Source organism: Haemorhous mexicanus, chromosome 11 (assembly GCF_027477595.1).
Source record: "Haemorhous mexicanus isolate bHaeMex1 chromosome 11, bHaeMex1.pri, whole genome shotgun sequence".
Taxonomy (NCBI): Eukaryota; Metazoa; Chordata; class Aves; order Passeriformes; family Fringillidae; genus Haemorhous; species Haemorhous mexicanus.
Window position 1 is genome coordinate 7,538,557 of NC_082351.1, and position 26,956 is coordinate 7,565,512.

General features: G+C 48.9%; 1 protein-coding gene across 3 annotated transcripts in view; it reads left to right on the forward strand.

Annotated features, from left to right (window-relative positions):
• RBM6 (RNA binding motif protein 6) overlaps positions 1–26,205 on the forward strand; it is a 58,023-nt gene extending 31,818 nt beyond the window's left edge. For 2 of the 3 annotated variants that reach the window (XM_059856232.1, XM_059856231.1), the window contains exons 7-23: positions 9,829–9,903; positions 11,473–11,533; positions 12,954–13,022; positions 14,100–14,351; positions 14,852–15,012; positions 15,868–15,965; positions 16,454–16,496; positions 17,089–17,149; positions 18,090–18,181; positions 18,864–19,016; positions 19,900–19,989; positions 20,553–20,642; positions 21,272–21,544; positions 22,095–22,169; positions 22,768–22,865; positions 24,092–24,203; positions 25,908–26,205. In XM_059856232.1, the coding sequence (XP_059712215.1) occupies positions 9,829–9,903; positions 11,473–11,533; positions 12,954–13,022; positions 14,100–14,351; positions 14,852–15,012; positions 15,868–15,965; positions 16,454–16,496; positions 17,089–17,149; positions 18,090–18,181; positions 18,864–19,016; positions 19,900–19,989; positions 20,553–20,642; positions 21,272–21,544; positions 22,095–22,169; positions 22,768–22,865; positions 24,092–24,203; positions 25,908–26,033 (1,929 nt within the window). In that variant the 3' untranslated portion in view covers positions 26,034–26,205. The remainder of the gene's footprint in view (positions 1–9,828; positions 9,904–11,472; positions 11,534–12,953; positions 13,023–14,099; positions 14,352–14,851; positions 15,013–15,867; positions 15,966–16,453; positions 16,497–17,088; positions 17,150–18,089; positions 18,182–18,863; positions 19,017–19,899; positions 19,990–20,552; positions 20,643–21,271; positions 21,545–22,094; positions 22,170–22,767; positions 22,866–24,091; positions 24,204–25,907) is intronic. The other variant, XM_059856233.1, reaches the window with a different exon arrangement.
• Positions 26,206–26,956: the final 751 nt, after the last annotated feature.

Here is a 26,956-nt window from a genome sequence, read left to right on the forward strand (position 1 = left end):
CATTAATGATATGATGACTAAGGTGTTTTACTGTTTATAGCCCTAAGGTTTTGAAAGCCTGAGTGATTCTTCCCAACCTGTGATATCACTGGAGAGGAGTGCTGAGGTGGTTTGGATTTTTTTCCCTGACAAGCTGTTGTTCTGGGCCTGGTTCATGTGGAAGTGGTGTGTCCACTGCCACTGCTGCCTTCTCTGTCCTTTCCAATAACTCAGCCCATCTCTTTTTTTTCCTTCCAGTGTGTACTGGGCACATCACTAAAAATGTAAGAAGTGAATTCCAGAAAGTTTCACAGGCACCTCCTGATGACAGGCAAATGATTGATCCATCTGGCTCTAAGAGGAGCAGCTGAAAGCATCAGCTCTCTGGTGCTTCACTTCTTGCAGCAGAGGGGTGAGCAGCACACAGGGAGCTGCAGGCAGTACCCTGTGCTTGGCTGCCCTCAGTCTGCAAGGGCCAGTTTCTGTCCTGAGCCACCAGGTATTAAAGTCCCAGGTATTAAAGTCCCACTGGGGGCCCAAGTCACAATATCTGAGCCACCTACATATAAGATGCTGTGCAGCTTATGTGGCAGTTTCAAGAGATGTCTGTGCATGCTGTTTCCCCTTCCCAATCCTTTAGGAATCCAGCCATGCTGAGGCACTTGTGGCACAACAAGGAACTGGTTTATTTTCCTTCCTTGGTGTCAGGGTTATCAGAAGAACTGCTGTCCTGCACACTCACCTCTCTGGATGTACTCTCCCAAGAGCTGAGGTCAGCCACCAAAGCCTCAGAGCCTGGAGAGTCACCACGTCTGCACCCTGACAAGGCACTAAATTCCTTTCTTCAGCAGTTCTGGGAACTGCCCAGGAAGGAATGATCTGAATTTACCTCTGGACTTTGTGCAGTGCAGTTGCCTGAATGAACCTCTTAAACCTCAGTGCCCTGGAAAAGGAAGAGGTGCTGGGTCCCATAGGGAACTGTGACACCTGTGACACCCAGTGCTGTTACATTGCACCCAAGCCAGGCTAGCAGGGAAAAATAATTTCCCTCCAAAGGGCTTGTATAACTGTTTTCATGCTGTGTCAGGTTTCTTGGCAAATACTGAGCCAAGAGGTTAAAGCAGCTGCTTTCCAAATCAGCTCCTAGGAAGAGCTCTCAGGAGGCAGCATCTGCTCAGACACAGAAATCTGTACAGGTGCCAACCTGAAGGTGGGCCAGCTGCCTTGATGTTCTGTCCAGGTGTGAGCATTAAGGATCTGGATATAGCTTTTGGACAGGCCACCTCAAGGTCACAATGATGTGCTGGGAATCATCATTGGGATGACACAGGTAAGTGTTGCACTGCTGGTGGCAAATGGCAGGGCTCTTATCCTGAGGGAGGCAGTATCAGACACCCACTTTTGTCATTAACTGGGAATCGATTGAGAAATGATGTCTCTAAGGATAAAACCCTCTTTTCTTCAGAGGCACTTCCTCTTCCCAGGGTTTTTGGGTCTCTTCCTTTCAGCAGAGAGACTGTCCTGCAGAGAGCTTTCCTGGGCACTGGCTGCAGAGAAGGCACTGCCAGGGAGGGCTCACAGTGCCTGAGAATGGAGTTTGGACTCCTGTCTGGAGGAGCTTCTGGAGCACACCCTTCCTCATCGCAGCTGGTGTGCTCTTAGGAAACATTTGCTGCTGCACAGAACACCCTGAGTTCTGTTCCCTGTGCAGGTGTTGGAATTGGTGTGTAATCCCATAGGTACACGCTCCAGTGGAAGAACATGAGTTGTTTGTGTGTGGGGTCTTCAAATGCTTAATTGAATTGTCTAGCCATGAATTTTCCTCTTTAAGGCAGAGCTTTCCAGCCTAACTTTTTTTCCGCCATGATTTTGCATTGGGATTGCTCTTTAGGGTTTTGATATTTGTGCTTCAAACCTATGATTAAGATGCTGGGTGTTTCCTCATTGTTTCCCAGCTTCCTTATGGCCATTGCTAATTGTAAAGTATCCCTGAGGGAGGTGCACAGGAAGGTCCTGGGCTGGATTAGTGCATTGTGCTAATGTGCTTAAGCTTTATATTGTTTAACAGTGAGATGGGATGAGATGACCTTTGGGGAAAAAGGTGGTCATGTAAAAAAAAAAAAAAAATTGAGAAATATGTCCAGACAGTAGAGCAGCATTTTGGAGAGAGAAGGAAAGTCCCTGTGTTGGGAGAGAAGGGGGTCTGTGAAGCAGCTGTTGTTCAGACATTGTCCATGCAGTAGCCCATGAAAAGTAAATGAATATTGATGAGGCAGAGCCATGTGGATCCTTCCCTAGAGCCATTTGTGAATAATGATACTCAATATGCTAAATATTTAAAGACTTTTAAGTTTTGATAGTTTAAGTATATTTTTCAAATAGGGGATTCAACCTGATTGATACTTTTCTGAGCGTGAAAGTGAGTGTTTGACTTAGAATCATTGAGGTTGGAAAAGACCTTTAAGATCAAGTCCAGCTGTTAAAGGAACTCACATGCATGGCCTCCTTCACTTACCTTGTTATATGGCCTTAACCATCCATGCTTCTCTTTAGCTGTGGAGTGGAAGCACAGCCAGTAAACACCAGAGCACAGAACTTGTCCCTCTCTGAGCTGTTGTTCCCAGATCGTCACTGTGTGGGTTCTAGAAATCATCTTCTGACTCCTTAATGATGTAAAGGAAAGGCTTTCATTTTAAAATTTCCACTTTTTTCCTGGTGATCCTATAAGCTGATCTGCAAAGGTGCCCTCTTCAGAGGAGTGAGGGAAGCTGGAGGTTGGCATTAGCCAGGAAGAGATGCATTAGGGCCTTGAGTGGCATGTGAAAGTCCACTTGGCTTCACTGGATCAAAGAAAACTTTCAGACGGGTTGAAATCTACTTAAAAGGGTGAAATGGAGAAGCTGTTCATATCACCTGCTGCCCAGAGCTGGCCCTTGAGCACGTGAGGTGCTGAGCACATTGTGTGCTTTCCCCAGCTGCGGCACATCGCTGTGATCCTTCCCAGAGCTGTCATTGGGAGCTTGCCTGTGCCCACCTTGCTGGTGCTCTCAGAGCAGGGCTGAGAGTGCTGACAAGCAAAGCAAATGCTGTGTTTAAAAGATAAGCACTTTGAGAGTCCTAACTTGGAACTGAATTGGAGTTCAAAATTCAAGCATTAAAATGTAGAGAGCTGGCATAGTCTGAAAAGCAATTTCTATGTGTATTTGCGAAAAGGATATCGGTGGGGGGGAGGTGAGCTGTAGAAAGATACTGGGACTTGCTTAAAAAGGGGATGGCTGGTATCCAGGGAATTTAGAAACCGTAGGAAGAAAACTGGAGGTGTCTCAGCAGGCTAGCTGGGGTGTCTGTGGAAATAAGATACTTAAAGGATGCAGACTGGCACCTTCTGCTAAAGGACAAATGGCCAGGATAACCAGGCAGGAGGAGGCCTGAGGAGGGAGCAAGTAGACATGGAAGCTTGTGGGGCAGGGAGGATGGTCCCAGTGCTGGTGGGTAATGGGTTTTCAATAAAAGGACTTGAAAAAGAGGTACCAGGAGCTATCTGAGTTAAAATAATCCTTATATAGCATCTTAATCTGTTACATTTAGCTACTGAATCTTTAGGACTCTCTCAGTTATCTTCCTGATGCCAAGTTCTGTGTTAGTGCCAGTTTTGTTTAACATGCCCATCAGTGGTGTGCCTGAAGCAGTGTTCTGTCAGCTCAGGATGGATGGTGACAGCTTTGGGCTCTCACTCTTAGGCCTCCCCTGACCTTGAAGACCAGGAGCCCTGAGCATGCCATGCTGGTTAACCTTGGATCACTGTTGAAATAAGTGCCTTACTGCTAGATGCATCAAGGTGATGCCACGTGCTCTTCAGCTCCATAGTGTCTCTGATGCCCAAGAGCCAAATATCCTGCTCTTTGGGTGACCACTAACACAGTGTTTATGTTGTCAGTTGTCATCTCAGTGTTAGTCTTGATGGAAATCTGTAATAATAGTGCACAGCAAAGTTGTTTGGATCCATTTGGTGATGTAACAATTCCTCAGGGATCCACCACTTTTTAAACCATCCTTTTCCCCTGTATATCTTGACTCTTCTGCCTTGGCTGTCATCCACTCAGCAGTAGAGTGCTGGATACATTGCTACATCAGGCCAATAAAAAGCAATCCCTGAGCTGCAACTGGTTTGAGAGCTCAAAAAGGAGGCTGAGAGCCTTGGGGAAAAATCCCACTTCATGAGGAATTTGCTTGTAGTTACTCTTGCTGGAGGAAATGCCAGATTGCTGCAGTACCCTGCAGCAGCCTGGGTTGCTCTTGTTTCTTCAGCTCCATGTCACGTTCCATTTTCTGACTGTTTAATTACAGATGGATTGTGGTTTGTGGGTTCACAACTTTTCTCATCTGCTTTTTGTCAGAGGTAAGATGTACTGCCTGTTGCTCTGTGCAGTTGAGTTCCTTGGTACAGCATCTGCTAATGAGTTCAGGGATAAAAACTGCAGCATATGGAAAATGGGGGATGAGAAGCCAGTTTCTGCAGCTGAGATGATCTTCTTCTGAAATATATCCAGCTGGTCTCTTACCCTCCCAGGTGTTGGCTCTCTGCTTCATCCAAGGAAGGTGCTGCCTCCTCAATTCCACGAGCAGGTGGGGATAGTTAGGGAGATCTTGGGTGTTTGATCTCACCTGCCTGCCTAATTTGAAGGTGAATCCTGTCAGGGAGAGAACCCTGTGCTCTCCTTGCCAGCTCCCACTCAGCCTCTGCATGGTGCATGCCAGTGGAATTGGATGCCATTACATAACTTGCATTGTGTGGTGGTTGGGGGTTGTTAAATCTGCATTTCTAATCCATACTCAAATAGGAGCAGAACCTGAAAGCATTCTGATTTGCAGCTCCAATTAGGTAACCTGGCTTGTGCTGTCAGCCCCTTGCCTCCTGTGCTGTGCCATCCAGTGCATTTGGATGGAATATACCCTGAGGATGGCAAGAGCTTTTCATTCTGGGAAGTGCTGCTGGGACCAGGGGCATTCACTGCATTCCCAGACTGCCTCCTGGGGTAGTGTCTGAGCATTCCCAAGGAAATAAACACTTGTCATTAGTAATTTTAAATAATTTTTAAATGACAGATGTATACTGATTTTTGAATAACCATCCTAATTATAGTAAATATGCAGAAGAGGGCTGAATTAACATCATGTAAACAAGGTTAGTGCTGGTATTTTAATGTGACTGCTTTACTGTGCTGCCCATAAGCATTCTTTTGTCATAATCTTTGTATGCAGCTTTTTATCTGTTTACAAATGGTATTTTCAGTTGATTTTTATCATGTTGAACCACATAACCAGTCCTCCAGCTTGGTTATTACTTCGTGAGAAGGATACTGAACCTTTCAGTTCATGGTGCAGGTATTTTCCATTTAATCAGAGCACAAACAATATTAGGAAATAATTAGCTGACGTGGTGTTTGGTTTGTGCATGAGCCAGCTGCTAAAGGGGGTCTGAAGAATGGTTCTCTTGTGGTGGAGGCACCTCCTGCACTGCCTTGGGGTTATAGCCAAGAAGAAAAGTTTGGCTTAGTGATCCTTGTGGATTTGGGTGCTTGGTAACTGAGCCTTGGTTCTGTTCCAAAACTGATGTGTGATGTCCCAGTGTGTTTTCTGTAAAGGTGAAAGTGACAACTGCTGTTCCATTAAGTCAGGAACTCGTGGTCTTCCTTGTGACCAGGGATGGTGGCATCCTGGATGGATGGCTGTTGCCATCCCTCTGGAAGAGCTGGAGCACATTCTTCCACAGCAGTCCATGGTGGTGCTGGCTGCTGCATCCACATCTCCCTGTGGTTTCACAGTTCCACTTGTAGCTGCCCAAGCATGACCTGTGGGGTGAAATACTGAAACGCTGTCAGCTCGTTGTTTGGACGCTCCAAAGTGAAGTTTTACTGAAGGTTTCAGTGTTTGGATAGATTCAGTTAAAGGAGAAGCCTGGTTTTATTTGAGGGAGTGGCTGTGTTCTGAGAGCTCTCCTTCCACATTTCCAATTTTCTAGGTCACTCTTGGATGCTCTAATTTTTTTTTTTTTTCAGAGAAACAGTTAGCAAAAGCTTTGACACTGATGATTTGTATTCTGTCATCTCAGTCTTGAGAGCAAAGAGATACTTTTTTGGCAAGTTCTCCCCCTCCTCAGCCCCCAGTCATCATCATTAAAAGGCTGTCAACAAGCATGAAAACCCCCAGTGTGCTAACTGTAAATGCTAATTGACAGACAAGCAGCTGAAGCTGTGGCTTGTGCAGTGCCTGACCTGCAGCAGGCTGTCTCCTGGCCCTTGCAGTAGCTCCATAGGTTCCCTAGGAAGCAGGATTAGAGTGCTCAGGTACCTGCAGAGCCAGGCTGGGCTCTGTGCAGAGCAGTGCTCTTACACACAGGATAGACTAGAGGTGAGCTTAACCCAACTTCAAAAGTGGGCGTGATGTGTCCTAGGTGTGGTCTGGCTTTTTTCTCACAGGTAGGCCTACCTTCCTGGTATTCTTTAATGCTGCTTTTGGGAACAAAAAGCTTGGAAACTGCTTTAGTGAAGCTAGCTTTGTTGCTGAAGCCCTGTGCCCTGCTGACACAGTCTCCAAAGTGCTTTCAGAAGGATTGCATCACCTGTGGGTATCATGGCTAAGGGATTTTCTCTTTTTTCTTTCCCTCTGTAAAAGCAACGTGTTCCTGTGGGGTTTGTCCCTGCTCAGTGAAGAGCTTTGAGACATGTCTGCACTGTGTGTGCTCTCTGCAAACAGACTTTATGGTTTCCTGGCACAGCTCTCTAGGACCATCTCATGGCAGGGTTGCTCCATGGATCAGTCTGACAGGACTATTTACATATTTGGCCATAGGGCAGATTTTTTAGTAGCTGAACTGGCTGGGACTGAATTGTATCCCTTAGATTAGAATTCACTGTTGCATCTCCAATGATCTCTAAGCAAAAAATCCATGTATAACTGTGTTTGAAAGGTATCAAACAGTAGCACAAATCATTGCTCCCAGCAGTAAAGCCCTGACGCTCTGTTTTGATGAATTTGGCAATTCAGAAAACAGTAGAATCTGTTCATGCCCTTGGAAATCTGGGCATTTCCATGGCTGAGAGCTTCCTGTCCTGGTGCTGCAAAGCTGTGCTGCCTTTTAAACCCTTCACTGGTGAGTCAACTCTGTGTTTACTGCTAGTTATGAGGGGGAGGTTCCTGACTGGGAAGACCAGAGAGACATTTCTGTTTCACTTTGACTTAGAAAAAGCCAAGCTGCTCCAAAGTACAGGATATTAAAAATACAGAGGAATAAACAGACATAATGCAGGTTGGTGAAAAAGTCCAGGATAAAATGCCTAAATGTGGAAGAGGTGTGGTGCCAGACACAATATGTGGCATACTTTAAGCTTATCCTTTCCCCCACCCCAGCACTGTTCCCTGAAATTTTCAGAAAATCTTTGTCATTTCACCAAGATTTGCTCAATTGAAATCTGCTCAATTGGACTGAAATTTAGAGTAGTATCCAAAAATTTTTGCACAATAAAAGAACTAGATGAAGAAGAGTAAGCAGAGACAGGCACTAAAGAAAATAAAGGTTCTGAAAATATTTGTGATGGAATCTATCTAGTAACAAAATGGGAGAATGAGGAATTCAAAGCCACTGAATCCTGACAATGTGTGTCCTAAGTGAAAGACTCATTTTGGAGAGTTAAATGATGATTGCAACCTTGAAAATTACTTTATCAAGAAGAAATCAGTAAGAGAGAGCTTGCTGAAAAAGTGAGCAGGCAATCAGCAGGGTGTTAGGGAAATCAGGGAGTAATTATGCAAGTGACACTTTCTGCAGCCTCCCAAAATGGAATTTGCGGAAGGGACCAGCACCACCAGCACAACATGCACTTAAATACCACTTTCCATAAAACCAAAAATAATCTTAAGGCTTTCTGGCAAGGTTTGTCCTCAGTGGCTGGTAGAAGGATGAAGCTCTGTGATGGATTGCCCCTGCCAGAGGAGATGTGCTCTAATCGAGTTTTTTGTTTCCTGAGCTCCTAGCCAGGGCTGCAGCTGCCTGGTGAGAGGCTGCTGTTCCCAAGGACTTCCCTGGGCTCATGAGGATGTGCACCCTGCCTTCTCCACCTGCCTCTGCTCAGTGCGTCCTGAGGCACCCACAGGCATTTCTAGCCTGCTCCTGGCACTGCCCATCTCTTGCTGGGATGTGGTGGGTACCCTGTTTGGGAGAGGGAGCATGTCTGTCTCAGGGATCAGTTCCAGTGGGACAGCCTTGATTTCCACTTCCCTTTCTCACTTGTGTTTCCTCACATGCCTTAAAGAGGGTGCAAAGCCTCTTGTAGACAGGTGAAGTGAGCAGTGCTCCCTGCTGTGACCCTGAGCAAGTTTTCCAAAGATGCAGCGGGGTGCTCTGAGTGCACACACCAGCCTTCGGCAAGGTCCAGGAATGGCTCAGCTTTCTGTCAGGCAAAGGCAGATGCATGTTGGAAAGCAGTGCTTGAGCAGCTGGGTGGCAGAAAGGAACCCCTCAAAGTGTTCAACATAGGCCTGGTAGGAAAGGATGGCTTTGGTTCATAAAAGGCAGGATGTGAAGAGGGGAGGTGGTGGAACCCTGTTCTTTCGTAGGAGTTAAAGGATTGTTGTACTGCCACTCAGTGATTCCCTTCTATGAACTCTTCACTCCCACTTTGCATATTCCTTAGCATCTCCCTCACGTTCTGCAGAGCAGTTTATGCATGGGTGTATCATGACTTCTGAATAATAACTCTGGGAACTCGTTTTCTCATGCTCATGGTTTGCACTGGGGGTTTTTGCATGGTGAGGCTACTGGGTCAGAGTACCTGGGAAGCTTCTGACTCAGCAGAGGTCCCCAAAACAGACTGGGACCTGTCAGTGCTGTCAGGCAGCTTCTCTCCTGGGACTTGGGAGACCTGGGGCTGGGTCTCTGTTGATGCCTAGTCTCAAGCTGTGGTACTGGGGAATCCAGGCTGCGTGGTCTGCAGTGCCTCCAGTGACAGGAGATGTCTCATGGCTGTGTGCATCTGTGACTTGGCCTGCCTGCATCCTGTGTGCCCAGGCATGGCCTGTTGTCCCTGGCAGATGGGAGCCACCAGGAATCATTGCTGCTCCAGGCAGGAGCCAGGGGACTTGTACCTATGACCCATTTTATCTGCATTTCAGCAGAGCTTGTGGGTGTGTTGGCACATCTCCAAAGCATTACTTGAGGATCTTGAAGCAGTGTATCTGTGGGCAGTGGAGGCCCTCAGGTGCTGCTGCTCAGGTGCTCGAGGCCAGCCTCAGCAGGGAAGGGCTGGCTGCAGGGCACTGGCTCTGCTGACTGCAGGGCCAGCGGCAGATTTCTGGTGTATTTCTCTGAAGAAAAGCCATGGTTTCATGACTGGCATGAAGACTAACCCAAGTATGAAAATTCTCTCACCTGAGAGGATTTTTCCACACATTCCTCCTCAAATAGCTGCCTTGAGGCCAGCCTGGTGGTGGCTGGCATGAGGGAATCTGTCCAGCTGCCCCTTGCCAGCAGCTGGACTAAAGCAGGTTACAGCAGTTTCCCACTCTAGTTACTTGTCTCTGCTCTTCCTAGGAGGTGGCAAGGCCTCTCCTGCCTGCTTCCTCTGGAGCTAGCTAACACAGCCTTGTAGCCCCATGCTAGAGCAGGGCACAGGCTGTTTCCCTCCCACTTCCATGGCAAAGCTCCAGCTAACTGAACTGGGAGACTTTCTCCCCCTTTCACCCTGTTTCACTTGCAAAACCTTTAGGAAGCAGAGCTTTCACCCCTTCCTTTGCCTCTGAGTAACCTGCGTGTGCTGGGCACGTTGGTCATTCACCCCCTTGTCTCAACAGGGAACTCTTACCATCGGTGGCAAGGAAGTGACCCTTGAATACACTCCATGCCCAGAGTTCTGGCGCTGCAAACGTGTAAGTATGTGCTCAGAGCTGGCTTCTGCTTCCCCTGCTGGCACTCCTGGCAGTGGCAGCTCAGAGGAGTCTTCGATATTTGCTCGGTGGCCAAAGTCCCTCAGGGTAATTAATACCTGCCCTGAAGCTCCTGCCCCTTCTAAACTGTGGTTTTGCCTTCCTTGTTTTAGGTCTCACCTCTGCATGCATGTGGGTGTGGTACAGGTAGCCAGATTTTTTTGTGCACAGAGCAGCCTTGTCCCTATGCAGTGGTTCCTTTTTAAAATGTAAGGAAAATAGCGTGTGGATCCTTTCTCCTTAAAAACCACAATGAGACAGTGATTTTGCCAACCAGAATGGAACAGGCTTTGCTCTGGTTCACATGTGTAACCACCCTTCTGCCTCACACAGGAACCTGTGGTCTAGCTGTGGCGGTAGTAAGTGCAGCAGGGAAGGAAGCATGGAAATGGATCCAAGTCTAGGCAGTATGAGCCAAGTCTAGTTCATGCTGGAACTGGTCCATTTTGGGAAGGCACTGTTGCCCAAGGGTCAGTTTGTTTCTGTGCCCTTCCCAAGGTTCTCCCAGTACAGGAACTTGTGGCTGCAGCAGGCTGGAGGTGATTGCTGGAGAAAGGACAGGATTGTTGCCTGCATTCCCACTGACTACAGGCTGAGAGTTTGCAGCAGGACTTGAAAGGATTGGTTCTCATTAGAGTCCCACCTTGTCCACTGGGTCACCCTGGGCTACAGAGACCCTCATCCAGCTGAATGGATGCACTGAGCTGCAAGCAGAGCTGTTGCTCTGTGCCTCATCTCTGCTTGCAGTGCTCTGGAGGTGGAGACACGAGTTTCAAGCAGTGGTTTCAAACAGCTCTCAGTGCACTGAGGTGGCTGCACTGTATGTCCCCACTGTTGCTGTGTGTAGCCATGGCCTGAAGGAGCTTTCTTGTGCCCCAGAGCATCCCCAAGGCTTCAGTTGTAGGAAGAAATTGCTGTGAAACAAAAGCAATGCATTTGCAAAGAGCTTAAGGAGGAAGTTTGGGATGCTGTGTTTGGAAAGAGAGGTGAAAATGGGGCAATTGGCTCTCCCCACAGGGGCTCTAGGTGGGATAACCATCCAAGCCTGCACAGCTCTGCCTCTTGGTTAGCAGACACCTCATTATTAACTCTCCAAATCACATCAGTATCTACAGTTCAGCTCAGATGAGGACTTCACCACTGCTTGAGGACTGAATTCAGGTTAGAGAATGCCAAGGTAACTTTGGACCCTTTGAATCAACATTGTGCCTCACAGGGAGCTTTTGATCCAGCATCACTTGAGAGGGGGAAGAGTTCCATCTCAAGGACTAGTGAGTAAATGTGTGCTCCATAGTTGTGTGAAAGCCCTGTCCCCAAGGCAAACCCAGCTGTGAGTCATATGAGTGTTTACCTGCAATTCCAGCAAAGGCCCCTGCTGCCATTCCCCATCACTGTAACTTTTTCATGGCTGTTACTTTCTGAAAGGATGCTGCAGAGTCTGGAATTCTGGAGCAGGTTGTACCCACTGCCTTCAAAACACGACTTCCTCATGCTGTCCATCTTCCATTGCAGTGTAAGGTGTCCACTGTGGGCTACAGATCTTCCTGTTCCTATTGCAAGCTCCCAAGAGATGGTGAGTATATCTGGTCCCCTGAGCTTGGTCAGTTAAAAGTTTCATCTAACCTGACAAGTAAGTTTCTCTTCTGGTTTCCCGTGGCATCTCTCTTGGGGATGGACTAGCTGAGCACTGTGTGGGAGGTTTGTTAGTTTTGCTTCATTTAGACCTGTTTTGCCTGTCCACACTAAAGATGTTACATGCAATGGGTTGCTGTCAGGTTCTCTCTGCTGTGAGGCTTGGTGGAGAGGTGTTTTACTGCCCACAGCCTTTCCCTCCTACTGTCTGGTATTGTCCTTTCATCCAGGGAGTTACAATTGTGTGTCCTCTGGGACTGTGAGCTGGTACTGCTCTCTATAGGTGAGATGGCTTCCCCTCAACCCACCTTCCTTGGGAGATGCAGATGGTTTTAGTGTCACTCAGAGACTCAGATTTGCCTCACTTTTGAGACTCTCAGATTAGGATCACAGAATCATGGAATCATTAAGGTTGGAAAGACCTCTGGAATCGTGTCCAGCCATTAACTCCATCATTGCCACATTTTTTAAACACCTCCAGAGATGCTAATTCTACCACTTCCCAGGGTAGCCTGTTCCAATGCTTGACCGCCCTTTTGGTCAAAAAATTTTCCCTAATATCTAATCTAAAAACCTCCCCCAGGGCAATTTGAGACTATTTCCATTTGTCCTATCACTTGTTCTTGGGAGAGGAGATTAGAGGTGAATCCAGGACTGGAACTGCTGAACTCACCTTGCTGGCTATAAAAAATGCACGAGAGGAGTTCTCCAGGAGCTTCTCCTCACCCCACCAACACCTGTGATTTCTGGGGTGGGAGGGCACAAATGCCAAAACACACTTCCATGAGGAACTGATTTCTTTGGGATGATGACTGTGCCCACCTTCTCCATCCCTGGGTGCAGTACCAGGGACTGCAGTGCCACAAGTGAGTCCTCCACCCTCCTCTGGCACTGCCTGTGCATTCCAGGCACTGTGTAAGCCTTGACTCTGTATCCTTGAGCAGACTTCTATGTATTGCACTCCTGCCCCAGGCAGAAGGGCAGTACATCTACTGCTGATGCACAGATCTCTGTTTACTGAAGCCCTGTCCCTTTGGTTGTGTTTTCCATGCTCTGTGGCTCCTCCATCAGTGTTGTGAAGGCAAAATTCACACAGCTGGCCCAATGTAGCTGTGGGTTATAATGAAACTGCCCAGGAGCAAATTAAAGAGAGCCTTTAACCTGCTGTGAAGACAGATTGTGGTGAATGCTTCTTACTGGCCTGCTTTTCTTGGGAAAGGGTGCAGTAAGATAACCTCTCTATGACTGGGTGAAACAAAGCAGCTCTAGGCATTTGCAGTGGTTACTGCTGCTTTGTATGAGTTCTGGCATGCTTTGTGACTGATTGGTGTGAAGTGGACTTAAGTGTGCCTCTCTTACAGGGAGCAGAGCAGGCCCAGAGTCCAGAGGTGGTGCTGAGGGAGAGGACACGTCGGCTGAGCAAGAATTCAGTAAGAGTTGCCCTCCCCATCTCTAGGGTTGTGCTCATGTCCGTGTGATTTGCACAGGTGGTTTTCACAGCTGCAGGTGCAAACTGGTTTCATGTGCAAATGTTACATGAGGTTCTGTAGCCAAAACTCTGCACTCTACAAACTGCAGACAAATGAGTACAAGCCTGTCCAAGGTGAGCTGTGCTGGCTGCCAAGCAAGGCACTGTGCAGCTTTCCCAACAGTTGTGTGTTCTGCCATGCCGCCCACTGCCCAAACAGAAGGAGAGCAGGGACTGACTCTCAGGGACATTAAAGAGAGAAGCTTCACTGTGCCACGTCTTGCACCCTCATTTTTTCTTCTCTTTGTGGGAAGAAGCTTCAGCAGCAGGTGCTGGGCTGGTGGTATCCACCCTTGCAGCTTCACAGATCTGGCTTCCCTTTTCAGCAGTGCTGGAAGCTCAGGTAGAGATCTCTTTTGCAGTGCAGCCAGGCTATCCATGGGCCTTCAAGCACAGAAACTTGTTGGGATTTATGTTCTCTGAATGGCATAGCTAGACTGGGGGGGCAGGGTGTTTCCACATTGTTTCTGCCTCAGCTGTGGTCAGTAGGCACCTGATAAAATCTGTCACTGTATTAATGGATGTGCTTGACTCAGTGGTCTCGGGGGGGATCTGAACCCAGTTTTCCTCTAGCATATAAACAGGGTGATAGTTACTAGTTGATATTGCTTGGCTATGGATGATCAGGAGTACATCGTGGATAGTAAGGATATCACTGCCATCTAGGTTGTCCTGGATGTGGAAGGAATGTGTCTAAATCCATCCTTGATTCTCATTTGTTCAGGCAAGAGCCAATCCTAAAAGGAGGGCTAAAAGCCTCTTGTCTCTGACTAGAAAAGTCCTGTAAGGCAGCCCAACACAAAACAAGGCAATGAAGGATGATGGAACCTGAACAAACCTTGTGTTTGCCAAGTGTTAGAACAGTGGATATGCAACAGGCAGTGCAGCTTGGCCTTTTATAAGGAGCACTGCTGCAAGGGCCAGAACATAGGAAAGAAAAAAAAAAAAAAACCTGCTGAAACATTCTTCTCTCTAATAGCAGAGACAAAGCTTGAAACACCTGAGCAAGAATTGTCAGGTCAGCCAGGATCTCCAAAGCAGCCTCTCCAGCCCTCAGTTCCTGCTCCACAGCAGGAATGTCAGCCTCAGGAACAGGAGCCAAGGAAGAGAGATGAAGGGAGAGAGCGTCGGCCCTCACAGGAGAAGAGAAGGGACATGGACCGGCACCAGGAGCCGCCCTCTCAGAGGGAAGCAGAGGAAGCCACTCCACCAGATGGTGGAGGAAGCAGAAGTGAGTGACACAAAGACCAGTTTTGGATTCCTCTTGCTTGCACTCCATGAGGTCATCTGCAGAAAGAGCAGCATTTCACTAAAACCTCTGGAGGCTATTTCTGTGTTGTGCAAAGTTGTGGCAGAGAGTAATGGAGGGCTGTCCAGCTCCAAAGGTGCTGACAAATTGCCTTTAGGAAAATTAATTCAGGCTGAGCTGGCTTAGGGTTGTGCAGTTAACTTAGCACAGCTTCAAAAGCCTTTTGGGCCAGCAGTTACCCTGGGCTGAGCTCTGAGAAGGGGCTACTTTCTCCTGTGTTTTCTGGAAAGGAAAGGTTAGAAATTGGAGGCGGTAACTGGAGCATCTTGCAAAGTGGAGAGAAAAAAGCAATGGCTTTGAGACTCGACTGCAAGGAGCTGTGCTCTTGCTTTGAGTGGTTTAGTCACAGTAAACTTGGTTCTAAATTATCTGTTTTTCACGGCTGTTTCCTCCCGGGCCACGTCCCTGGCTGTGTCTCTCAGCGATCATGCTGAAGCGAATCACTCGGTTCACCCCCCCCGAGGTGATCGTGGGGCTCCTGGCCCCGTACGTGCGCCTGTCCACCTCCAGCGTGCGCATCATGAAGAACAAGGCTGGGCGCATGGGGCAGACCTATGGCTTCATCGAACTGGAATCTCATGCTGTAAGTAGTTTCCTGCTTTCACCTGCTCCCTCTGTTGGCATCTGATAACTGTAGAAGTAGAGAAACCACAGAAATGCAAGATATCTCTGTACTTGTGAGGCTGCTGTGCTAGAGTGAGTCCTCTCTTCTGCTTGTCTGACCAGGTACAGGAATTTGACAGACTGAGGTCTGTCAAAGGACACTTTGGAAATGAGAAGCATTCCTGACATTATGGCCCTACTACCCTTAAGGCCTTTGGCTTTTCCTGTAGAAATAGTTCACTCCCTTTTCTTCTCAGCTGGTACAGCTGTTGGTCTCTGGCTTTAGGAGTCAAAGATTGATTGTTGTCACAAGCTGTGACACTGATTAAGTTTCTCATCTCGGTACATTTCTTTTTAGACACTCTAAACTTGAACACTTCTTGCATAGGTATTTGGTTTGCAGAGAACTTGAATCCAATTGTTTTTGTTTGTAGAAGGCAAGAATCTCAATTAACAGACCCTCCCATGTTGGAGGGTTCACATTTTCTGTGTCTGGGTGGCTCCCAGACTCCACAGCTGTTCTTTGATGTTGGTCCAGAGAGTGTTTACCAAAACACTTTGGGGCAGCAGCAGCCACAGTGTTGCACTGTCTGGCAGCCCTAGGAGAATGCTGTCCCCAGCTGGCTGCTGTAAGTGGTCATAGGACAAGCAGAGAACTTCACTTTGCATTTATCCCTTTTGTCACATCCTAAATACCCTTCACTGACACTTAGACTAGTATTTACTGTTGTGTTTCTTGTCCTACTGAGCACAAAACATTCCTTTCTGGCAGACTGGATGTGTAAAATGTGCTGTTTCCTTCTCATGGAAAGGGACATTCTTTTTCCTTTAACAGGAGGCGCTGAGGTTGCTAAAGATCCTGCAGAACCTGGATCCCCCCATCTGCATTGATGGGCGTACTTTGGAAGTGAATCTTGCTACAGGGAGGAGAAGGTACTGGCAGATGAGGCAGTGGGGTTGTCCTTTATGTGCTGTACAGTGAGGCTAGAACTCTGTTGTCAGAGCAGGTGCCTAAAGTTTGGCGTGGGAATTAGCACAGATGTTCCTACAACCAAAAAATGTGTTGGAGAAGTGAAGGCATTGAAGCTTGAAGAAGCTTCAGTGACTGAGCAGAATGGGATTAGTGATCGTAATGCATCTTGTTGTCCAGCCATCAAATCCCTTTCTGTTCTGCAGGAATTTGTGGGTTTAACTTTTTAAAAAACATGTGGAGAGATTCATCTTTGCAGACACATCAGAGTGGAGTCATATTTCTTGTGGAGACAGTGGTTTGCCAAGTCTGTCTCCTGGGATGGACACAGTCCAACATGTGGCCAGAAAAGATGGTCTTTCTGCCTTTATTGGTCCTGCTGATAATTTTGAATATACTGAGGTTGGTGTAAAACCAAATTGCCATTAACTTGCAACCTTTATCTCAACAGGAATGACTATGGGGAGCACGGTGACAATTCCTACTATGGCCCGGTAGGTCTGCACAGCTTCCCTGCAGGTTGCTTAAAGGGAGGGAGCACTGGGAGGTGATGGGTCTGGCTCTGTTAGGCTTTTTCTCTTTGGGCTGCTGAAATACTGCAGAACTGTTTCACCACGTTTGAAGATGGGGTGATAATGCTCAAATGTGCCCACTGCTGCTCTGCCCCTCATGCTGATTATCATTGCATTGAAGTGCAAGTCAGTGCTGCTGGAGGAAGTTCTGGGCTGGGTTACTTGATGCCACACTTTACAGAGTGATTTCACTGATGACTGGTCTCTTTAGTGTTTGTTACTAGACTACAGGACTCTTCCTATACCCTGGATGGGGTGAAGGCCTCCATACAGATTGCTATGAGCACCTCTCATGGAAGCTGCAGAGATCTCGTGCTTTGTGGCACTGTCCGTGTCAGACACTGCTGACATCTACAGACACTGCTCTGCAGATGAAAAGCTATGTCTGCTTGTCCTCTATTTAGGATGGCTAAATGAGCCCTTCTCCTGAACTTTGGGCCTGTTAGAGGGAGGAGAAGCAATATGATGTTTGTTAAAGAGTCTCTGATCTGTTTGTGTTGTTCACTTACTCCAGGGCAGAAGGGGCATGAGAGACAGGAGGGGTGGCGAATCACAGAGACGCACCAGAGCACAGTGTAAGTTAAACTCTGCTTCACTCCTACTGTGGAGACTTTTCTTCCTTAAAAGGGCACTGACATGTAGAAATCAGCCCAAAAATATTTTTAAAGGCTAAGAGTAGGTTTGTTTGCTACACCCACTTGTGAGTTCCTTTGCCAACTTTGTTTAGTCACATTTTCCTATCTGATGATGTGTTTCTCTCTATTCTCACTGTGCGAAACTACATGCAGATAAAGGAAACTTGCTGCCTATTTTTCCTTGTTGTGGAAAACTGATGGGATAAAATCAGCCTGGCAGTTACTAGAGAAGACAGAAGAAAATACATTTGATGCAGCAATGCCAGTAGCTGGAAGAGCACTCCTGATTGTTTTACTGATTTATATATAGCATTTCTGAGGTCTGTCAAAGGACACTTTGGAAATGAGAAGCATTCCTGACATTATGGGCCTACTACCCTTAAGGCCTTTGGCTTTTCCTGTAGAAATAGCTCACTCCCTTTTCTTCTCAGGAGCTTTCATGCACCGGTGGGGTGGAAGGGATGTGGGGAGTGTCGTCACTTTAAACAGGATTGAGAGAGAACAGCTTTTCCTTGTTCACAGGAGTGGGTGGATGTAGATACTCATTACCCCATTCTTAGGGAAATTACTGAATTTCATGACCAAGTGTTGTGGTCTTGTGATCTCAGCACAGCTCCTGTAAATTTGTTTTGATATGGAAGTTTTCCCAGACTCCTAACCAGAATTGTGAAAACTTATCACCCCTCTTACTCCTTAAAGAAAAGATTATGTAGGTCAAGTGATGTGAAGGTACTCATACCTCTCTTGCCAGGAGAAAAAAAGAATTCTTCCCTATTCTTGATCCTTTCAGCAGTGTAACGTTTGTTTGTGCTTTTGTCTTTGTAAAAGGTAAGTTTTGCTTTTGGAAGCCTGTGGTCCTAACTTCTGTCTCTCTCTTCAGCACCATCAGATGTGTCCACATACATTTATGATCCTGACACTGGGAATTACTATGATCCCATAGCTGGGACTTACTATGACCCCAGAACTCAGGTGAGTGCGTGGGAAGAAAGCTTTACATGCAATATGTTCTTAGAAACTGCTCTTTTCTGGAGGGATTTTGCAGCCACATCCTGAAGACAAGCCAGTATAGGGCAGTACACTCTGTGTTTTTCACTCTGTCTCCTGACCTGTGTGAAAGGGATGCATGTTGCAAAATATCAAATTAATGAGAGACTAGGAACCCATTAGCTGTGTGTTGAACCAGCTGTAGCCGCCTCTGGCCTCTGAAGCCCTGCCTTTGGAGAGTTTTTAGTCTGCTTTTCCTTGAGTAGACTTACAGGCAAAGCATCACAGCTGAATTTTGCTGTAGACATGTGATATGTGACTGTCTGTAAGAAAGAATGGGCAGCAGAGCTCTGTTTTCATCTGTGGTCTCTTTGCTTCTCAACCCTAGCCAGCAATAGCTGTAAGGATGCCAAAAAAGAGCCATCAGCAGAGATTTTCTGGAAATATAATCTTGTTTTCCTGGTCCTGGGGATGTCCATGTTGTGGGAGAGCAGGGCAGTGCTCTGGTGACCTGGCTGTGCTCAGCTGTCTTCTGCCCCAGCAAAGTTCTGCAGCCTTTGCCCTCTGCAGTCCCTTCTTCCTGTGCTGGTCTCCCCAGCTCAGCAAGGACAAGAAGCCCAGTAAGACTGCAGGGTTGGGCTGAGCCTGCTCCAAATGCTTCTTTCAGAGGGAAGTCACAATAGACCGGGAGCCCTCCCCACCCCCGACGGAGAGCAGGAGGTGGCGGCACGGGAGCCAAGAGTGGACAAGCGACAGGAAGGAGCCACACAGCAGGGACAACAGGGACAAAAAGGACAAAGGGAAAAATACTTCTGCTAAGGTAACTCCCTCCAGGCATCAGAATAACCTGACACCAGGAAGCTGGGGAAGAGGTTAGAAAGTAGAGAGTAATTGGAGGATTCAAAAAGGAAGGGACAGTGAGAGAAGACAGTGGGGTCAGCAGCTGGAAAGGAGCATGGTGGTTGTCCAGCCAGGGAGTAAGTTCCTCAAATATTTCTCTCCTTATATTAAATCCAGGGTTTCTCATCCCTTCCTTATGGTGAAGGATTCAGACACATCCAGGTAACTGAGACATGTTTCAATCATGCTGCTGAAAGCACCCAACCGTTGTAATAGACTACAAAAAACTGACAGAGACATTTAAACACACCAAGTCAGATGATGATGGATACTCAGCTCGCCTCTAACTGCAGTTTCTGCCCCCCTCCAATCCCAGGACAGTGCCCTTCACTGCTGTTCCCATTCAGCAAATGCCAGTGTGGGAGCTGCTGGTTGGGAGTAGCTGCCCAAAGTGATGTTTGAGCACAGCCCAGGGCTGTGATACTGACAGGGCCTGAGGAATGCCAGGAGAGTTGCTGGAAGTGATTTAGCCACCAATGGAGAAACTTTGTGTTCTTCCTTGCCTCTTGGTCTAAATGTGCACAGTGGCATGACCAGTACTGGGCACCTGGGTTGTAACTCACCCTGGGGCTGGTGAGGAGCCAGTCAAGGAGTCACCAGGTATGGTGGCTTTCAGGGACACTGACCTAGGAGAAGCATGGTCCTGTCTGAATAGAGGGTAAAAGCATCTCCTGTAGAAATCATTCTGTCATTTTTCCCACTTGCCTGCTTTCCATGGATGCTCAAGAGTGGCTTCATGGCTGCACTGTGCTCTCTGACACCTTTGTTATCACTGGCTTAATGCCCAGTCTTGGATTTTTCAGAATGAGCCCGGAGAGGAAAGATTCTTTGCAGAAGATGTCTTCAAAAAGCCATTGCCTCCCTCTGTGAAGAAGGATGAGAGCACAGGCCTGGTAAGGTGTTACACTTGTCTTCCCTGGTCAAGTATGAGTGACTCATGAGCCACTAAATTGGAGCCTGTCCAGGGCTCCAGCCCAGTTCTCTGTAAAACATATGAAAGTGAAGCTTCATCCCAGGCTACTGTCTGTGCTGCTGAGCGCACAGCTGAGTATCACAGGCTCATCCTGTGCAGTGCTGGCTGCAGTCTCTGGTGCCCTCTGTCCAGGATAAAGAAGATCCTGGAAACCCCACCATGCTGGCTGAGCCTGGCCATATGTTGTGCCACAAGTCACAGCAGAGAAAATCAGTGTTGTCTGGCAGTGGGGGTGGCTTTGCACGTTGTCTTCATGTCCTTTGTGCACACACAGAGGTGCTCAAATGTGACCTGGCCCTGCCCCAGCTCCCCCACTGATATGAGGCATGACTGGGATCACTGTCAGCATCACAGTGTAGCAGAGAATGAGAGTGGAGTGGGCTGAGACAGCATGGTGAGCTGCTGCAGCTGTCTCTGAAATCATGAGTATGTGCTCTGAGTCCATGCTATGGCAGTCTCAACACCTGATCTTGACTGTTTCAGACTGAGACTGGAGAGGAGAAGTTCTCTGCAGAAGATGTCTTTAAAAAGCCTTTGCCTCCTTCTGTGAAAAAGGAAGAGAGTGCAGCCCCAGTAAGTATCTCCATAGGATTGTGTTCTGACCTGTGTGAGCCTGGATACAGTTCTAGGGAGGCTCAGCACAGCCTGGCTGCAACTGTGAGTGCCAGAGGTGCCAGAGATGTTTCTCATGCCAGAGGAGGGAGTGCTGGCGATGGAAGGCAGATTGTTTTTGAAGTCTGACCTTGTTTGTGGGATTCTAGCATGGGGACATTTGTTACCTGCATTCGAGCAGGATCTCACTCAGCCAGTCCTCAGGCAGAAAACTCTTCCAGCCACCTCCAGGCTGAAGAAGGCCAAATCTCACTGATCTCCATTTCTAGAGGAAGTGAGTGACAGCAGCTTGCTGCCAAACAGCCACTGCCTCGGTTGGCTTCTTGTGCTCTCAGGTGTGTGGCAAGTTGGAAAAGCCTGGCACCAAAGCAAGGCCTGTCTAGAGAGCAGGGCTTCCACCCCATGGTGTGAAGGGAGAGAAGCCAGCCAGCTCCTCTCTGTTCCCTGCCTGTGCTGCTGGGAAGCAACTCTCTGCCTCTTGGACTGGAACAGAGACAGGAGTCATGGGGAGATGGGTTGGGGAAGCAAAGCCCCGCTGGCTTGGCAGGCTTGATGCTACAAATTGTCACACTTTTCTCCACTTCCCTCAGCCCAAGGTGGTGAACCCTCTGATAGGACTGCTGGGAGAGTATGGAGGAGACAGCGACAATGAAGAGGAGGAGGAAGAGGAGGAGCAGTCCCAGGCTCAGTGGCTGCCGCCTCCCCCGCACCCCCCGGCACCGCGCGAGGAGCAGGCGCGGAAGGCCAAGGCCAGCGACGACAAACTGACTGACTGGAACAAGCTGGCCTGCCTGCTGTGCAGGAGGCAGTTTCCCAACAAGGAAGTGCTCATCAAGCACCAGCAGCTTTCCAACCTGCACAAGGTATGGGGAAGCTGGGGGCTGCCGTTGGCTCAATGGCTTTGCGAGCTGCACAGATGCAGTGGTTGGGTGGGAAGAGCTGTGCTGAAATTGACACAGTAGCAGGCAAAGTTCCCTCAAAGCTCTGTTCAGAGCATTGTGTGAACTGCTTGTTCCTGCCATGGGAGTGCTATAACATCAAGGTGTGACTTTGTGAGCTGTAGTGAGATAGCTAAGGCTTGGGGAGAGTGGGGTGCTGGCACACACGAGTGTGAGAGCGGTAGGAACTTGGCACGTGCACCCCATGTTCTGTGCTGCCTTTGAGCTCTTGCTTTTAGGAGAGCCAAGCTGCACATGGGTTAAAATAGGACTGCTTACCTTCATTACTGCAGGGAGGAGGGGCTCCAGGCCTGTGTGGGGAGCAGGTGGTCTGGGCTGCAAGAGAGGCTGCTGTGCCTGGTATAGTGCAGGTACAAGAGCATGCTGCTTTACCTGTGCTCCTTATGGGTGGAGCAGATGACCCTGACAGCTTGTGTTCTCTGCTTGACACTGCCTTCTGTCTTCCTCCTTCCAGCAAAACCTAGAGATTCACATGAAGATTAAACGATCCGAGCAGGAACTGGCGTATTTGGAGAAGAGAGAGCGTGAGGTGTGTCTGTGGTGGTGGGTAGGCAGCTGCTTGTGCTTCTGCACTGGGGGGTGGGTGGTCCCAGGAGGACCCTCCATTTGTGTTCCAGGTGTCAGTAGGCATCCATTTAGGCACCAGGCATCAGATGCCTCCCAAAAGTGAACCATGGGCTCACTCTGCACAGGGACCTGTGGGTAGTTCTGTGACTTCTAAGAGCAGAAAATGCTTCTCACAAAAGGGTCTGAGCGTGGTTTTGTTGTCCTGCAAGCCAGCACTGGGCTCTGGACTAAGTGGGACACAGATTTCCGTCTAAAACCGATGGGAGGTGTATGGGCTGCTGCTGCCTGGCCAGGGACAGGAGAGCTGTAGCTGTCCATTGTTTGGAAGGTCACAGAGCTGCTCCTGGTATAGTAGCTGCAACAGCAGGTTTGGGTCAGCCCAACAGATGGTATCTGAGCAGAGCAAGTGTATTGTGGGATGTGAGCATTCAGTGTTTGTGAGTCCCCAGGACAGCCTTCCGGCCAGCTGAGGATGAGATGAGACCTGGGTGCAGAGCAGTCTCCTGCAGCGTTGAATCCTTCATAGCTCCCGTACTTACTTTGCCCTTTCTGTTGTGAAGGGGAGGCATAAAGACAAAGGAAATGACCGGAGAGAGAAATTCCAGCAGATGGATTCACCAGAGAGGAAACGACTCAGATATGACCGGGACTCAGAGAGGTAATGGCTGTTCTGGGTACATCTCTTTGGGGTGCTGATGCTGGGATGGGATGTGTGCTGCTGGCAGGCCAAGGCTGGGAATTGTCCAGTGGGGTAGGTCTGCAAAGTATCAGCCAGACAGACTGAGACAGAGCTCCTCAAAGCGTGAGCCTGTTGTGCTGCAGGACACAGGGTGGGGCTGGGGTGGAAACAATGGTTTGGGGCAGGGCAGAGAAAAGCTGCCTGGTGCTGGAGGGGTGAGATGGGGGTCCAAGTGTGTCTGGCTGGACACAGAGAGCAGAATGCAGCCTGTTCCCATCCACCTCGTCCTTAAGGCACTTGCTGCCCTCCTGTCCTGGCATGTAGCCATTGAAAGAAAGAGCAAAGCTGTGTTTCATCTGTTCCCTGACTCAGAGGAACGCTGGGAGCTGTTTCCATCTTGTTGGGAGTAGGTGGAGGAAGAGAGTGCGTGCTGTGTGAAGTTCCCGACAGGCCTGCCTGCTGTGAGCTCGCGTGTTCAGTGGGCTGGGGAACGGCCAGCCATGTGTTGAGGATGGAACTGGTTATGTGCCTGTTTCTTCTGGCACGGCACCTCAGAAGGAGACCTGTCCTCTGTGTCTTGCAGTTGAAACATCCACATCTTCTCTTCCCTCTGTTTTCCTGGAATAGCTGTAGATAAACTACAACAGTTTGTGCACAGTGTCACCAGCAGCCAGAAAGTAGAAATTGTCTGAAAGAGGAGTCTTTTATGCTGAGAGGTTTTCAAAACTGTGGCTTTTGGATAATGGTCTTGGATGAATAATGAGGTGGGAGAAAGAGTGTCCGAATCAACACTGCATCTGTTGAGCTCCATGACCACAGCACTGGGAGAAAGGAAAGATCTAACAGAGCAGCAGGGTTTGGACTTTGCTTTCATGCTATTGCTAAGACTTTAATTAAGAAATACAAGCAGAGAAGGCTCCTGGCTTGCTTACACTGTAAATATTTTGGAGTCTGAGCTCATTTCCTGTGCCCTGGTGTATTTCCCCCTGAGGTGGGACGAGAAATTGTGCAGTCAGAGGTGTGTGAGCCCTGCACACAGAATCTGCCATGGTGGTTTCCTTAGGCGGTGTGCTTCTGGCAAGAAACTTGGATATCCCTCATGAGAGACTGAAATGTCAGTGAAGGTTCTATTAGCAGAACTAAAAATCCCTGGCGTGTGTTTGAAGCATTGCAAGACTGGACAATTGCTTCTGGTTCTTTTGCAGTGACTATGACCCAAGGCTTGACAGTAACAACAAAGGGAACCGAATGGTGCAGTCTCCAGGGTGGAAGAAGGGCTTTGGCCACAACCAGCAGGGCACAGCATCACCAGTGGAGGTGAGTCTTCCCTGCCTTTCAGAGCACACCACTGTCCTGCAGCCCATAATGTTTCCCAGGACAGCTGGAGGGAGTTAAAGTCTGGCTGCAAGTCTCAGCACCTGCTTGATGGAATAATATGTGTGCACTGATGAACTTTGCAGGCTGGGAGGGGCTGCAAGTATGTTGGCTGTAGAACAAGGTTAGAATTTATATGGATCTGGAGGTGTTGAAAATACAGTAACAGTGAGCAGGAAGGGTGTGAGCATCTCATTAGTACCTGCTCAAAGCCAGGCTGGGGTTTGAGCTGGTCACCACCTCAGTTCTCTGCAGCAATGTGAGCTGGGGAAAAAGGTAAACTTCCCCTGGGGAGTTGTGAGCATAGCCAAAGCCACAGGACCTGAGATGCTCTTTGTCTGCCCTGCTTAGCACTTGTGAGGCTCTTGCTGCCATTGCAGACTCTGGACATCAAAAGATAATACCAAGATATAGCACCTGACAAGGAGCAGAGGCCCATGGGCAAGGGATGTCAGGGACAGGCAGGGTCAGGTAGATCCTGCCTGCTGCGACAGGCTGGTCTCTCAGTGGATCTTCGTTTACTGCAGAGAGTTTATCAGAGATGCAGCCTGGGGCAGGGTCTGCTTCTGCCTTGCCCAGGGCCACATGAGCAGTGCTGTGCTCTGGTGGCAGGTTTGTGACTGGCCAGGTGCCGTGGTGTCCACAGCTCTCTGCTGAGGAGCAGGCAGCTTGGAGCAGGGTTCACAGGGTGATGTTCAGCCTGCAGTCAAGTAGATCATTAAGGCAAATATTTGAGGCTTCGTGACGCGTGTTTGCTTTAGCCCATTTACATGAGCAAGAGTCCCTCTTCAGTGCAGACAGCAGGAACTGGTCCCAGCTGCTGCTCAGTCCTCGTGGTGAGGTCCCTGTGCCCATAAAACAGGCTCTGCCCAGAGCCAGCTCCAACGCCACACTCTGGGAGGTCTGAGCTCCCGTAGGGCTCCCCATCTGGCTGGGGAGCTGATGGCAGAGCACAGCCCTCCTACAGTTCTTAGAAAGGCCAGAAGAAATGTGCTGGCCTTTCACTTCCAAGTCATGCTGGGCAAAGCCATGTGACCATGCCAGCCCCACACAACTCTGATCTCTTGGCCCAGCTGGTGAGATCTCTGGTATTCAGGTAGGTTGGGCTGAGCCAGAGAAACTTCCAGCCTCGGGCCTGCTCTCCTGGGCCAGCTCCAGGCAGGTATTGCTGAATAATGCAGATGCTGGCTGCAGAAGCCAGTTCTTGAAAACTGGTTGAAATTCCAAGTGAGATACCAGTGCCCATGGGAGCTCTGTTAGAGAGAACAGCTGAGCTTGTGCCAATGCAGGCAAAGTGCAAACAGCTCCCCAGGAGCCCGGCGCTTTCCTTTGCTCGCCTTCAATCCTGGCTCACCCGTGGCTGCTGGCACAGCCTCTTGGCTCCCCACCCTTGACTGCCCACTCCTCTGTCTGCTCCTCCATGGCTGATCCCTGGGGTTTGATTCCCACCGGGCATTTGCTGGCTGCCTTTGTTGCCCACAAAGGCTCTGTAGTTTTTCCCAAAGAGCTTTTGGAAGAACACAGAGCGCTTGCTCTTCCTCCACTCGTGGATCCACACGGGAGCAGTCAGGACTCCTGAAGCAGCCCAGGGAAGCTTTTTTATTTATGGGAGGAGGAATCACTAACACAAGCTGTGTCTGTTTGCAGGCAGAAAACAGGAGGAAGGGCCCTGGGCTGGGGGCCCCAGGGAAGCCCCCCAAGAGGCAGTCCAACGAGACCTACCGCGATGCTGTCCGGAGGGTCATGTTTGCCCGTTATAAGGAACTTGAGTGAACAGTGGAGCAGCCCCAGATCTGTCTCTCTCCATCTCCTTCTCTTTCTCTCTGTGTCATGTTCTTTTGAAGGTTTGGTCTTTTTTTTTTTGTTTTGTTTTTGGTTTTGTTTTTTGAATTGTTACAGGTTTTGCTGCTAGAATTTTTTTAATAAAACTGAAAATTTGTCAGTGCTTGTCTTGTGGCTAAAATGGTGTGTTTTAAAAGCATGGTGCTTTGAAAGGTTCCCATTGTGTCTTGCTCTCTGCTGATGAGGTCACTGGGAGTTGCTGCTCTGTCAGTGGGACTGGAACAGGTTTGGTAGCTTGGAGACCCTACCAGTGATGCCACTGTCCTGCAGCGTGTTCCCTGTCATCTCAGGGACAGATACCCCTGGTGCCATGTACTCCTGGGTCACGGTGGGAGCTGGGAGCAGGAGATGGCCCCGAGGCCTGGGAGGAATTCAGGAGCAGGAATGATCTCTGTGGGACTCATCCTGGCATCTGATGAGGTCAGTGGGGTTCAATTACTAGCAGGAGCTTAATGGCTGAAGGTGACCTCATTAGTGCTGGGTGTTGTCTGGGCATTCCACATGGGGTGGGCTGGATCTGGTGGCAGTGTTGTGTGGGGACCCTTGTGGGGATATAACCATGCTGGCCCAGGGTGTCAGGGGAACAGGGGAAAAGCTGGGGGGTTGTGGAGGCAGCTTCTGGGCAGGAATTTGTAGCAAGGGCAGTTTGACCAAAGCACAGGGAAGTTTGAGTGTGTGAGCAGAGCAGGGACAGGGATGAGTGTGGCCTGCAGGGATAAGGATGATGCCAATGGCCCTGGCTGGTGGGAGCAGATCTCGTGCCCGATGGGGAGCTGGTGCCCACCACCACCTTCCTGTTCACGTGGCAGAGAGCAGGGCCTGACACTGCTTTCAAATACCCCAAAGAAGGGAAA